General features: G+C 44.0%; 2 protein-coding genes across 2 annotated transcripts in view; one reads left to right on the forward strand and one right to left on the reverse strand.

Annotated features, from left to right (window-relative positions):
• skic3 (SKI3 subunit of superkiller complex) overlaps window positions 1-10,306 on the forward strand; it is a 29,053-nt gene extending 18,747 nt beyond the window's left edge. The window contains exons 32-41 of the mRNA XM_029717836.1: window positions 1,867-1,939; window positions 2,032-2,085; window positions 2,258-2,369; window positions 2,513-2,641; window positions 2,809-2,933; window positions 5,968-6,132; window positions 6,247-6,399; window positions 7,753-7,883; window positions 8,330-8,459; window positions 9,019-10,306. Coding sequence (XP_029573696.1) covers window positions 1,867-1,939; window positions 2,032-2,085; window positions 2,258-2,369; window positions 2,513-2,641; window positions 2,809-2,933; window positions 5,968-6,132; window positions 6,247-6,399; window positions 7,753-7,883; window positions 8,330-8,459; window positions 9,019-9,093 — 1,147 coding nt within the window. The 3' untranslated portion in view covers window positions 9,094-10,306. The remainder of the gene's footprint in view (window positions 1-1,866; window positions 1,940-2,031; window positions 2,086-2,257; window positions 2,370-2,512; window positions 2,642-2,808; window positions 2,934-5,967; window positions 6,133-6,246; window positions 6,400-7,752; window positions 7,884-8,329; window positions 8,460-9,018) is intronic.
• Window positions 10,307-12,082: 1,776 nt separating this feature from the next.
• gig2p (grass carp reovirus (GCRV)-induced gene 2p) lies at window positions 12,083-14,111 on the reverse strand. Its single transcript, XM_029717837.1, has 2 exons — window positions 13,863-14,111; window positions 12,083-13,051 (listed from the first exon to the last, which is right to left on the reverse strand). Exon 2 carries the CDS (start codon window positions 13,048-13,050, stop codon window positions 12,370-12,372), a length of 681 nt encoding a protein of 226 aa, XP_029573697.1. The 5' UTR covers window position 13,051; window positions 13,863-14,111; the 3' UTR covers window positions 12,083-12,369.
• Between the last annotated feature and the right edge of the window lie 900 nt (window positions 14,112-15,011).

Below are 15,011 nucleotides of genomic sequence, written 5' to 3' on the forward strand. Positions count from 1 at the left end.
TTTTATCATAAATCTTCCATAATATTCCAACCGGACGATTCCTTTGTCTTCAGAAATGAAAAGGAACACACCTAACTCTCAAAGGAGCGCGCACGATTGAGCTCATGTCATTTTCTCAGTCATCTGATTCCAATGGCTCTTATTCTCTCCCCATTCACAGTAGAAGCATGAAACAACATTCTAAAGACTGTTGACATCTAGTGGAAACCTTAAGAAGTGCAAAATGACCCCACAGATACTGTATACTGGATAGGCAATCACTTGAAAAACTACAAACCTCAGATTTCCACACTTCCTGGTTGGATTTTTTTTCTCAGGTTTTTGCCTGCCATATGAGTTCTGTTATACTCAGACATCATTCAAACAGTTTTAGAAACTTCAGAGTGTTTTCTATCCAAATCTACTAATAATATGCATATCTTAGCTTCTGGGACTGAGTAGTAGGCAGTTTACTCTGGGCACCTTCTTCATCCAAGCTACTCAATACTGCCACCCATCCATAAGAAGTTATACAGTACCAGTCAAGTTTGGAGACACCTACTCATTCAAGGGTTTTTCTTTATTTTGACTATTTTCTACATTGAAATAAAACATATGGAATCATGTAGTCACCAAAAAAGTGTTAAACAAATCAAATCATATTTTAGATTCTTAAAAGTAGCCACCCTTTGCCTTGATGACAGCTTTGTACTCTTGGCATTCTCTCAACCAACTTCACCTGGAATGCTTTTCCAACAGTCTTGAAAGAGTTCCCACATATGCTGATCGCTTGTTGGCTGCTTTTCCTTAACTCTGCGGTCCAACTCTTCCCAAACCATCTCAATTGGGTTGAGGTCGGGTGATTGTGGAGGCCAGGTCATCTGATGCAGCACTCCATCACTCTCCTTCTTAGTCAAATAGCCCTTACACAGCCTGAAGGCATGTTTTGGGTCATTGTCCTGTTAAAAAACAAATGATAGTCCCACTAAGTGCAAACTAGATGGGATGGCGTATCGCTGCAGAATGCTGTGGTAGCCATGCTGGTTAAGTGTGCCTTGAATTCTAAATAAATCAGACACTGTCACCAGCAAAGCACCATCACATCACCTCCTTCATGCTTCACGGTGGGAACCACACATGCGGAGATCATCCGTTCACCTACTCTGCGTTTGGAACCAGAAATCTCAAATTTGGACTCATTAGACCAAAGGACAGATTTCCACCGGTCTAATACCCATTGCTCGTGTTTCTTGGCCCAAGCAAGTCTCTTCTTCTTATTGGTGACCTTGAGTAGTGGTTTCTTTGCAGTAATTTGAAGGTCTGATTCACACAGTCTCCTCTGAACAGTTGACGTTGAGATGTCTGTTACTTGAACTCTGTAACAGACAGCCCTATTTGGCAAGGATGTATCTTCTGTATACCACCCCTACCTTGTCACAACAACAACAACTGATTGACTCAAATGCATTAAGAAGGAAAGAAATTCCACAAATGAACTTTTAACAAGGCACACCTGTTAATTGAAATGCATTCCAGGTGACTACCTCATGAAGCTGGTTGAGAGAATGCCAAGAGTGTGCAAAGCTGTCATCAAGGCAAAGGGTGGCTACTTTGAAGAATCTCAAATATAAAATGTATTTTGATTTGTTTCACACTTTTATGGTTACTATGTGATTCCATATGTGTTATTTCATAGTTTTGATGTCTTCACTATTGTTCTGCAATGTAGAAAATAGTAAAAATAAAGAAAAACCCTTGAATGAGTAGGTGTCTCCAAACTTTTGACTGGTCCTGTAGTTTAGGATTAAAGAAAGCGCTAGAATCTCTTCCATATGAGTAGGTTTGTAGATACAGATAGTAACACGTTTTCTTGTCGTGTTGGTGCAGTAACCCTGGCAACCCTTCCCTCTGGGCCCTGCTTTCCAGACTGGTGCCACAGTATTACCCCAGGAAGGCCAAGGTATGTCACCTCTCAGCCATCTCTATCTATCTATATCGCTCATCACACACACACTGAGCTGGTACTTGATCTGCTTGTGTTGTGTGTTCCAGGGAGGTGCAGTGGCAGGCCACGTGGCGTGTCTCTCCAGCATGACCCAAGGAAAGGTATGTGTGCACCCCTGCCCCCACGCCTCAACACTACCATTCGTCTCTACTTGACACCCCCCAAATGTCACCACTGATCTTCTCGGTACGGTTTAATCCCCTCCTTCTCACTGTGTCTATTCTGTCCCTGTGTGTGGGTGTGCTGCCTGCCACTACCTGTGTGTGGCTGCAGAGGGCACTGCTGTACAGTGGAGTGAACCAGCTGGCTTGTGGCAGGCACTCTGGAGAAGACCGCAGCAGGAACGCCCTGAAGACCATGCAGAGGGCTGTGCTGCTCTGCCCCGGTAAGGCCATGAGGATCACACACAGCCTTTTCCAACATAAACATCTACACACAAAGCCTCAATCCCTTTAAGACTGTGTATGGACACTGTGTATGGATTCCCTGATGTAACATGTTCCTCTCTTCTCCCTGTCTGTCTCTCAGATGACCCGGCGATGTGGGCGGGGCTAATGGCTGCTTGTCACACAGAGAACACAGCTTGCTCCCTCTCTGGCTCCACGCCTGGCAGACGAGGCTTGGAGCAGGTGCTCATGGCCGTGGTGTCAGAGAAAGGTAGGTCAGCACTGGTCTGAGGTGTGTGTGTGACTATGTGTACATGTGTAGCAAAGACGTGTAGCATTGTTTAAGTTTTGGACCGAAAAGTATTAAAATGTGAGACTTTTTCTATCACTCCGTGTGTTTACCTTTTCTTTAACCTTTTTCTCTCTGTGTGTGTGCAGTGCAGAATGTGGAGGAGGTGGAACAGCCTCTGGCCCAGGCTCTGGAGGGTTGGGTGCTGCAGCAGGCTGTGACAGGACTGACAAGTGGAGGCCAGCTAGAGCAGGCTGAGGCCCTCTGCTCTCAGGTACACACACCGTCAAAACCCTCACACACACACACACGTTAAATACTGTTGAAGTAATATGTCTACAGGTTCATCTGCCTCACCTAAAGCCCATTCTTGTGGGCTTTAGGTGAGTACAGGCAGATACAGTCAGTATCTGGATAATATGTGTGAAATGCTTGATAATGTATGTGATATCAACAGAGAGGTATATTTTCTGGGTGATTTAAATATTGACTGGCCCTCAAGCTACCCACTCAAGAACATTTTTTAAACTGTAACCAGTGCCTGCAACCTGGTTCAGGTTGTCAGTCAACCTACCAGGGTATTTACAAACAAATATAATAGCCATATCTAGGAAAACCACTGTTCCAAAGGCTGGGCCTAATATAGTGTATAAGAGGTCATACAATAAGTTTTGTAGTGATTCATATGTTGATGTAAAGAATATTTGCTGGTCTGTGGTGTGTAATGAGGAGCTACCAGACACTGCACTATACACATTTATGAAATTGCTTGTTCCAGTTACTAATAAGCATGTACCCATTTAAGAAAATGACTGTAAAAACTGTTGAATCCCCTTGGATTGGTGAGGAATTTAAAAATTGTATGGTTGAGAGGGATGAGGCTAAAGATATGGCAATTAAGTCTGGCAGCCCAACTGATTGGCAAACGTTCAGCAAATTAAGAAATCATGTGACTAAACTAAAGAAAAATAAACTACACTTTGAAACAAAGATAAATTACATAAAGAATGATAGTAAAAAGCTTTGGGGCACCTTAAATGAAATGTTGGAAAAAAGCCAACTCGTTTCCTTCATTCATTGAATCAGATGGCTCATTCATCACAAAGCCCACCGATATTGCCAACTACTTTAATTACTTTTTCAATGGCAAGATAAGCAAACTTAGGAATGACATGCCAGCAACAAATGCTGACACTACACATCCAAGTACATCGGACCAAATTATGAAAGACAAGAATTGTACTTTTTTAATTCCGTAAAGTGAGTGTGGAAGAGGTGAAAAAATTATTGTTGTCTATCAACAATGACAAGCCACCGGGATCTGACAATCTGGATGGAAAATGACTGAGGATAATAGCAGATGAAATTGCCACTCCTATTTGCCACATCTTCAATTTAAGCCTACTACAGAGCATGTGCCCTCAGGCCTGGAGGGAAACTAAAGTCATTCCTCTACCCAAGAATAGTAAAGCCTCCTTTACTGGCTCAAATAGCCAACCAATCAGCCTGTTACCAACCCTTAGTAAACTTCTGGAAAAAATTGTTTGACCAGATACAATGCTATTTCACAGTAAACAAATTGACAAGACTTTCAGCATGCCAGCATGCCTATAGGGAAGGACATTCAACATGCACAGCATTTACACAAATGACTGATGATTGGCTGATAGAAATTGATGATCAAATGATTGTCTTGTTAGGCTGTCTTGTTAGACTTCAGTGCACGTTTTGACATTATCGATCATAGTCTGCTGCTGGAAAACCGCATGTATTATGGCTTTACACGCCCTGCTATATTGTGGATAAAGAGTTACTTCTCTAACAGAACACAGAGGGTGTTCTTTAATGGAATCCTCTCAGACATAATCCAGGTAGAATCAGGAATTCCCCAGGGTAGCGTTGAGTAAAGCCAGAGTGTGTATGTATGCGGATGACTCAACACTATACATGTCAGCTACTACAGCGACTGAAGTGACTGCAACACTTAACAAAGAGCTGTAGTTAGTTTCAGAGTGGGTGGCAAGGAATAAGCTAATCCTAAATATTTTCTAAACTAAAAGCATTGTGTTTGGGGAAAATCATTCACCAAACCTTCAACCTCAACTATGCCTCATAATGAATAATGTGGAAATTGAGCAAGTTGAGGTGACTAAACTGCTTGGAGTAACCCTGGATTGTAAACTGTCATGGTCAAAATATATTGATACAACAGTAGCTAAGATGGGGAGAAGTCTGTCCATAATAAAGTGTTACTCTGCCTTCTTAACAACACTATCAACAAGGCAGGTCCTACAGGCCCTGGTTTTGTCACACCTGGACTACTGTTCAGTCATGTGGTCAGGTGCCACAAATAAGGACTTAGGAAAATTCCAATTGGCTCAGAACAGGGCAGCACGTCTCGCCCTTGGATGTACACAGAGAGCTAATATTAATAATATGCATGTCAATCTCTCCTGGCTCAAAGTGGAGGAGAGATTTTAGTGACTTCATCACTACTTGTATTTATGAGAGGTATTGACATGTTGAATGCACCGAGCGGTCTGTCTGAACTACTGGCACACAGTTCGGACACCCATGCATACCCCACAAGACATGCCACCAGAGGTCTCTTCATAGTCCCCAAGTCCAGAACAGACTATGGGAGGTGCACAGTACTACATAGAGCCATGACTACATGGAACTCTATTCCACATCAAGTAACTGATGCAAGCAGTAAAATTAGATTTAAAAAACAGATTAAAAAACACCTTATGGAACAGCAGGACTGTGAAGCAACACAAACATAGGCACACACACACGATAACATACGCACTATACACACACATACACATGGAGTTAGTACTGTAGATATGTAGTAGTAGGGGCCTGAGAGCACACAGTGTTGTGAAATGTATTGTAATGTTTTTAAAATGTTATAAACTGCCTTAATTTTTCTGGACCCCAGGAAGAGTAGCTGCTGCATTGTCAGGAACTAATGGGGATCCCATAATAAACCCTAGGAAGAGTAGCTGCTGCATTGGCAGGAACTAATGGGGATCCGTAAGAAATACAAATACACCCTGTACATGCAACAGTCATACGTCCCCTATACGCTCAGCACTTTCAAACCACATCCGTCATACATCTCTCTGAGCTCTTGAGTCTAATTTGAAAGTGAAGGAGTTTTCATGTTTGATCTCCTGAAGGTGTTCCTCCTCTCCTGCAATTCTCCCTCTCTCCATCTGGCCCAAGTCGTTTGGAAATGCTCTTCATGGTCGACAATTCTGAAGTGTCATCCTCTAACCCCGTCTCTCCTCCCTCTCTCCCAGGTCCTGAGTGTGTCTCCTGAGCACCCCGCTGTAGTCCTGCTGTTGAGGCAGGTGCAGTGTGAACACCTCCTCCTGTCCAGTGCCGGTACTGCCCTGCCAGCTTCCGTCCTGGAGCAGCTCAGCAGTGCCGTCCTAGCCAATCACACCTCAGTGGCCGCCTGGCACGTGAGTCACACACACTGCTGTCTGGGGGGGGTTTAAGATATTGGCCTGGATGTCTGTAAAGTATTGTATGTTCGCAGCCTTCTTCCCTCACTTGTCTCCCCCCTCCTCTCTCAGTGGCTGGCGGAGGTGTATCGTACCCAGGGTCTGCTGGTACAGGCAGTAATGGCCTACAGACAAAGCCTGCAGCTGGCCTCCCAGCTTGACCTCCACAGTGGGAAAATGGCATGTCTTCTGCGCCTAGCCCTGCTGGCCCTCAGCCCCTGCATGGTGAGTCTCCCTCTGGGACTAGCCCTACTGGGCATGGTGAGTCTCCCTCTGGGACTAGCCCTACTGGGCATGGTGAGTCTCCCTCTGGGACTAGCCCTACTGGGCATGGTGAGTCTCCCTCTGGGACTAGCCCTACTGGGCATGGTGAGTCTCCCTCTGGGACTAGCCCTACTGGGCATGGTGAGTCTCCCTCTGGGACTAGCCCTACTGGGTCTCCCTCTGGGACTAGCCCTACTGGGCATGGTGAGTCTCCCTCTGGGACTAGCCCTACTGGGTCTCCCTCTGGGACTAGCCCTACTGGGTCTCCCTCTGGGACTAGCCCTACTGGGCATGGTGGGTCTCCCTCTGGGACTAGCCCTACTGGGCATGGTGAGTCCCTCTGGGACTAGCCCTACTGGGCATGGTGGGGATGATTGATTCAACATGGTGGTGTCTTACTGTAATATTTAATATTGAACTTATTATAGGATTTTGTTGATGGCGTTTCTGGAATACCATGGGATGTTAAATGTCATGGAGCAGTACAGTTATTTACACATCCATGACGAGTCAAGAATGCAGAGTTTGTTTTGTATTCCAGTAAATTACACAAGTGATCCTTGACATGTGAACCCTTAGTCCTAAAAAAGTCTGAAATGTGGTTAAACCAAGGTAGCCGGTGTATTGAGTCAGTTGCTAACACACTCGCACAGGGGCCCATCCTCCAAATACAGAGACCAACAGAACACAAACAGACGGCAGGTTAGTGAGGAGTGACACACACACAATGATGGGACCACTGATCAAAGCCAAGTAGAAATGCAAACAGCACCAAGGGTATTCATTGTCCCTTTCAACAGCCCCAGTGTATGTACAGCTCTAAAATGGGAGGTTTGGGTTATGTATCGGGCCTGTGAGCATAGCCGTGAGAAGTAGGGGTGCTGAGGGTGCTGCAGCACCCCCTAAAAATTAAAAAAGGAAACAAATGTCCCATTAAAGTAGTTCAATGGGCCTTTACTAGGCCTGTATTAGTGGACCAATATAGCAGTCTGTAGCGTAGGGAAGAAAACAATAAACCAAACATCTTCCCACGGCTATGGCTGTGAGGCATTTTAAGAGGCATAGTGAACCTTGGTGAGAGAGGGGTATGAACGTTTCTCTTCCTGTGGGGTGGTAATTATCTGTCTCAGTACCTGCTGAGCCCAAATTAGATTGCAGACAAACCCTTCCAGATTAGACAATTCCTTGATTAAACAGTGGAACATTGCATTGTCTTTTTCGTCAATGTAGTTATAAAGCTTCAAGGGACATTCACCTTCCGCTCACCTATATGGAGGTATGAAATGTGTTTTTTTTTTTTCTTGTGTGTTTCAGGCGAAAGTCCCTGGTGATGAATGGAAGGAGCTGGTTCTGGAGGCGACCACTGAGGCTCTGAAGCTGGGCCCCTCCCCTGTAGCCCTCCTTGTCCAGGCCCTGCTACACTTTGCCACCAAGATGGCCGCCAGGTGGGAACCCCTGCTACACTCATCAGAGTGGCTGGTGATGTCCCAATTATCTCCTTCCTCCCAAAGTGTGGACTTATTCACTTCTTTACCAGTAGCTTCCTTTCAAGTTAGGAATCAGGAATATGATGAAAACTCCCACTAGCCAATGTCTCCACCAAGCCAATGCTTTTGGACTTATGGGAAGTAGTGAATGAGTGTACACTTCAGGATAAAGGAGATATTATTGGGATGCACCCATAATCTCAATTTCATATTCTTGCCCCTCGAACCATGACAGCAAATCTTCAATGAATGTGTTCAACAGTACAGTTGATATTACCAGACAGCTTATTCTTGTGTGATACAACTTCATAACACATTCACAATAGTAAAAGCCTGTGCATATCCGGTGCAAACAATTCTCCTGTCGTCTGAGTCGGATTGCTCTGATTGTTGTTGTGGTCCAGGGAGACGAGGCGTCTGTTGGAGAGGCTGGTGTACTTCCCCTCCCAGGGTTACCCAGAGACGGTGGCGTGTGTGGCTCGCTGGTACCTCCTACGCCACCTGCATGCCAAAGACGACCTGGAGCTGATGGACGTGAGTACAGAATGAACCAATTACAGCCAAAAGATTTCCAAGAAGTATACAAGTATTCATGTGTGATTGGTTTAGAAAGACTAACGTAACAGTATTTGTGGTTAAAATGAGATGCCATATTTAATACAGGAGAAGGTAGTATATTTACTGTGTATTGATTGCTTGGTCTGTCAAAGCAGGGAGCACAGTTGAGGTCAGGTGTACTGTTTCAATAAGGAGCAGGCCAGCCAGGTGGGATGCACTGAGGTAGCAGCAGTTAGCTAGGGACTGCCAATCAGGTAACAGAAGATCATTAGCCTAATGTCTCAGAGGATGAGGGTCAGGTGGTCAAAACACTAGCCTCTGAAGATTGTATCTTCAAACTTTTTGAACAGCGTGGCAGTGGTCATATCATGCATAGGGTGTGTTGTCTATGTACGATCGTATGCGTGAGATGACCACTATGTCCTGCTACGCTGTTCAAAGGGTATGCTGCATGTAGGTAGAAGGTAGTGGTACGCAGTGAATACATCCCTTAAAACGTGTTCCTATTCAGCAGTTTTACTTTGTGTGTCTTTAGACCCTGGTGGATGACGCCAAAGCCAGTGGAGATGGCAGACTGCTGGAGTTCCACACACGGCTCACCTCTTGCTGACTGCCCACTATAGACTGACTGACTACCAGGGGACAGCACAGCTCCATCCACAGCCAGCCACTCACTCTGCATGACCTGAAGTCAACAATGTATCTCCTTCACTGCCTGACTCTTGTGCTGTCTCTGTCTTTCACAATCATGTCAAACGTTTACTGTACTTATGGTATTTGTATGCAATAGATTAGTTTAGGCAATCAGTTCTTACTATGGGATATTGAGATTTGGGAATAACACCAACAGGAGGCACTGAGGGTCAAACACTAGCCTCTGAAAATGGTATCTTGAAACTTTTTGAGCAGCGCGGCAGGATGTAGAGGAGTGGTCATATCATGCATAGGTTATGTTGTCGCCTATGGATGATCGTATGCATGAGATGACCACTCCTGTATATCTTGCCATGATGTTCAAAGGGTATTCTTTATGTAGGTAGAAGGGAGGCAAGGTAGTGGTAAGCAGTGAACACATTCCTGTCACAATGTTTTACTTCCAGGGTTTAACAGTTTAACTTCAAATCCTTAGAGGTGCATTCTGTAGCTTTAAGTTAATTTCTCCAGTGGCAACTCACAGTACTACAAACGCATTCAGCCAACAAACAAATGGATACATTTGATTGCACCCAAACCTACACCTTCAGATTCAGCACTTTTGACCAGAAAAAAATAACTAAATTCCAAAACATATGTATGGTCTCCCTACAGCTTCTGGTGAATGCTCACTAGTTAACCCATATTTAACTGATCAGTTACTAAATGCCTTGACTAACACTTGTGATATTGACAGACAAACAAGATAGTGTTTCAATTCTGTAGTTGGCTAATTAAGAATGTAAGCTTTGTCATCTTGTTATTGCACTATGCTGTTTATCATGTAGGAAAGTGCCTTCAGAGCATGAGCTATATTAACATATCTGCTTTTGGGTGTCGCCTTAAGACAAAAGATGTATCACTTAATAACATTTTTAATTTGCGCTGAAAGCCAACCCACTGGTGCGGAAGGCCACCCTTGATGTATATGCTCTAAACCTGCCCATGAGTCAGGACTGAAGAGTAAAGATGGTTGAAATCACATCACACGCCACTGAGTCTCAAACTCCTTAGATTCCAGTGTCGTTTGCACTGTGCATACTGAGGAAATTGTGTTTAAAACAAGGCGCTTTCTCTGAAAACGCATCAGCAATAAATATATTTGAAGGAAATTAAGCTGCCGTCCTAAACCTGCTTTTACAATTGTCGCTTCTTTATTTCATGTGAATGCTGTCACACATTGCAACACAGCCAAATGATATAATGTAACCACTGCCATAGCGTTTGTGGTTTTCTTACATATAGCTATGAGGAAAAAGCATTTTTACTTTGGAGCTCATGTATTTCATATGAAATGGATCAAATCAAACTTTATTTGCCACATGCGCCGAACACAACAAGTGTAGACTTACTTACAAGCCCTTAACCAACAGGGCAGTTCAAGAAGAAGACAATATTACATAGTGAAAATATGCATAGTGATACTGCAGGAATAGAAAGGCCGATATACAGTACCAGTCAAGTTTGGTCACACCTACTCATTCAAAGGTTTTTCTTTATTTTGACTATTTTCTACATTGTAGAATAGTGAAGACATCAAAACTATGAAATAACATATATGGAATCATGTAGTAACCAAAAAATTGTTAAACAAATCAAAATATATTTTACATTCTTTGAAGTAGCCACCCTTTGCCTTGATGACAGCTTTGTGCAGTCTTGGTATTCTCTCAACCAGCTTCACCTGGAATGCTTTTCCAACAGTCTTGAAGGAGTTCCCACATATGCTGAGCACTTGTTGGCTGCTTTTCCTTCACTCTGTGGTCCAACTCATCCCAAAAGATCTCAATTGGGTTGAGGTCGGGTGATTGTGGAGACCAGGTCATCCGATGCCATCACTCTCCTTGGTCACATAGCCCTTACACAGCCTGGAGGTGTGTTTGGGGTTCATTGTCCTGTTGAAAATCAAATTATAGTCCCACTAAGCGCAAATTATATGGGATGGTGTATCGCTGCAGAATGCTGTGGTAGCCACGCTGGTTACGTGTGCCTTGAATTCTAAATAAATCACTGACAGTGTCACCAGCAAAGCACCTCCATGCTTCACAGTGGGAACCACACATGCAGAGATCATCCGTTCACCTACTCTGCGTCTCACAAAGACATGGCGGTTGGAAATAAAAATCTCAAATTTGGACTCATCAGACCAAAGGACAGATTTCCACCGGTCTCATGTCCATTGATCATGTTTCTTTGCCCAAGCAAGTCTCATCTTATTATTGGTGTCCTTAAGTAGTGGTTTCTTTGCAGCAACTCAACCACGAAGGCCTGATTCACACAGTCTCCTCTGAACAGTTGATGCTGAGATGTCTGTTACTTGAACTCTGTGAAGCATTTATTTGGGCTGCAATTTCTGAGGCTGGTAACTCTAATGAACTTATCCTCTGTGGCAGAGGTATCTCTGGGTCTTCCTTTCCTGTGGCGGTCCTCATGAGAGCCAGTTTCATCATAGTGCTTGATGGTTTTTGTGACTGCACTTGAAGAAAATGTTTATGTTCTTGACATTTCCCGGATTGACTGACCTTCAAGTCTTAAAGTAATGATGGACTGTAGTTTCTCTGCATATTTGAGCTGTTCTTGCCATAATATGACCTTATAGGGGCTATCTTCTATATACAGTGGTGGTACACAACTGATTGGCTCAAACGCATTAAGAAGGAAAGAAACTCCACAAATTAACTTTTAACAAGGCACACCTGTTAATTGAAATGCATTCCAGGTGACTACCTCATCAAGCTGGTTGAGAGAATGCCAAGAATGTGCAAAGCTGTCATCAAGGCAAATGGTAGCTACTTTGAAGAATTTCATAAAACTATATTTTGATTTAACACTCTTCAATATTATTCTGCAATGTAGAAAATAGTAAAAATAAAGAAAAACCCTTGAATGAGTAGGTGTGTCCAAACTTTTGACTGGTACAGTACAAGAACATGCTATGTGTCTTCATTGATCCCCTCTGGCACACCATAATCATCCACATGCAACATAAGCCTACATGTGGAGATAAAAGGTTTGTTCAGGAGATACATTCTGGCCACATGATGTACATCATATATTTTACGGGATAAAAAATATTAGGTCCCTGAGATACGTGTATGCAATAACACACCACCGAAGACTATTAGACCATGACACACACAGCCCTATGAAAAATTGCTGATCAATGCTACCCCTTGTCTTCTAACCCCCCCCGTCAGGCACTGGCAGAGCAGGTGTGTTTGGTCATGAGGGTGCAGATGTTCTGTCCGCAGCCCCAGCACGGGTGCAGCGTATGTGTGTGATCTGGGGTGGTTTTCCTCCTGCACAGGGTACACACACCCCCAGCCACCGCAACCTTCATGTCTCCACCCCTTCCAGTCCCAGCCCGCTTCTGTGATACCAGCTGCGTTAGCTCAGCCAGGATGGTGGGGTTGGGCGCCTTGGCGATGCTAGTGACCACAACACGCTGGGGGTCAAACACACAGTCCTCCTCCAGGCCGCTGGGCACGGATTGCATGCCACAGTTGGGGGGAACCCACGCGGTGTCGTACCCTGCTGCGTTCCAGCTCTTCTGCATAGGGTGGTTGTCTTTGTCGATGCGTTTCACGCGGCCAGTATTAACACGCAGCTGCAGCACCACACGGTCGGAGGGGGGGGCTTTTAGCGGGTAGCGCTGTGCCTTGTGCTGGTTGCGGCTCACGTACACACCGGGGCCCAGCATGCCATCAGGGGACTGGCGGAAGCCATTGGTGATGATGAGCCGAGCAGTCTGGACACTGGTGCCATGGTACATAGTGTAAGCATCCCCCTTTTGAGGCTCCTGCTCTGCCCCCAGTTCCGACACCAGGGATCCGTCATCGTACACCACGTCCCAGCCAAAGAACGTCACCGACATCCTAGAATGAAATTAAATGGATAGTCAAAACAAAATATTCTTCATGGTGTATATGGGAGCCAAATAGAACTTCAAATGAATGGAACGGTGTAAAATGATTTGAGTTGGCTGCTAAGTGTAGGCCTACTTCCTGGCATTGGTGTAAAGTGCTTTAAAGTGGCAATATGTAACTTTTTGGGCAACCGACCAAATTCACATACAAATGTGAGTCATAGATCTATAATGTTACTTGAAAACAAGTCTAAAGTGGTCACTCTGTTATTTCTATGCCTTCCGTTCTTAAGTTTCGTTTTGGGGTCTTTGTTTTTCGGTTTTGTACACCAGCTTCAAACAGCTGAAACAGCAATATGTTTGGTTATGGAAAATATATTTCACAGCGGTTTGGATGGTACAATTATTATCTACACTATACTAGCTTATTTTGTCGCATAAACTGAAATTAGGCAAACTAGAGTTTTAGCAACCAGGAAATGGCGGAGCGAAATCCGCATAGTGCAATTTTAAGGTATCTCTACTATTACTCAATTATGACAATTGGGTATTTTTTTCAACACTGCATCCTGATCTCATCATCCCTGTCTATCCCTACAGTGGACCCTAACAGATATAGCCTACATTTAAATTACGCTAGAATGTCATTTAATTTATGTCTTATACATTATACACAGCTGCTAAACATGAAACTGTATGGACCACAGACAATGGCATAACCATAACAGACAGAAACAAAATAAATATTACTTTAGTTTCAGCCAAGTCCTATCAAAAAGGTTTCCAAATTAGTATTACATGTATATTAGTGTTTTTCTTACCTGTACAGCAATGCGTCGACGAAGTGAATCGTTCGATCTGAGCAATTCTACTTTCGCTTTCTGTATAACAAAATTGAAAGTAGCCTAGGCTAATTAATTGGCACTACGTTCTAAAAACAGCGAAAACGGGAACGTGCCGCATTAATAGAGCTAGACGCCGTACAGACCAAATAATTGGGCCTATATCTTAGAACTCCTAATGCATACGATACCCATAGAGAATTCCTCTAGAATTAATTATTGCAACAGTTCCAAGTTCAACTCGGCAACTAACAACTTGGAGGACACTTTTGGGCTGCGTATCAACAGTGGAACTATTTTCCACTCCTCCTCACCTTAATATATGGTTAAATCAAATGTAAATAGTGAATACAATTTTGTTGTTACCATAATATTGTGCTGTAATATGAAAGGCCTAAAGTAGACTAGTTTTGTGCGGTGGTATGTGTATATTCATGAAATAAGGTGCTGGAGTATAATATAGCAAATCCAGGGGTAGCCCTGACCCAGTCCTGCGACTGTCAAGCCAACACCTTAACCATTTATGCCAAGAGGTACAAGCCTCTTGATAAGGTTGTTACATGTTGGGTTAAAGTTGCTACATTACCATTACCCCCTTCCTTTGGGAGAGCGTGTCCCCATGCTTCTCTATACCAAGTCCCTCACATGTACACAGCTCTCCGATAGCCTCACCCGCCACTTCCGACACCAATGTAGCGAATTCAAGGGGTAGCCCCAACCGTGACTTTAACCACCCTGGTCCAGTGACTAACAAGGCAGCAACTTAACTGTTATGCCAAAAGGTCCAAACCTCTTGACGAAGTCACTAAAGATATTCTGGATAGGGAGAGTCAGTCCCTGCAACATGATATACAGCCTTCATAGACTTCTCTATAGGCTCTGCTGGATGCTGCTGTGTAGAACATTCAGAACCTCGTCAATTATGCCATGTCCTCCCCCTACTTCCCCCTTCCCTTCTCCAAAGACAGCATGAAGGGTTGAAGGGTCTGAAGAGCTAGCTTCACAGCTGTATAAAGCTGAGACTGGGGTGGGATTCATGGCTGGGTTTATTGCTTGTTTTATTTACTGATCTGTCCCTTCGCTTTTTGTCAAGGGCTTCAGAATCCCTGCAGAGGGATTGCCATACCA

The sequence above is a fragment of the Salmo trutta genome, chromosome 27, assembly GCF_901001165.1.
Source record: "Salmo trutta chromosome 27, fSalTru1.1, whole genome shotgun sequence".
Classification (NCBI taxonomy): Eukaryota; Metazoa; Chordata; class Actinopteri; order Salmoniformes; family Salmonidae; genus Salmo; species Salmo trutta.

Coding starts and splice junctions, on each gene's coding strand:
- gig2p (XM_029717837.1), bottom strand. CDS start 13,050: ATGTCGGTGACGTTCTTTGGCTGGGACGTGGTGTACGATGACGGATCC.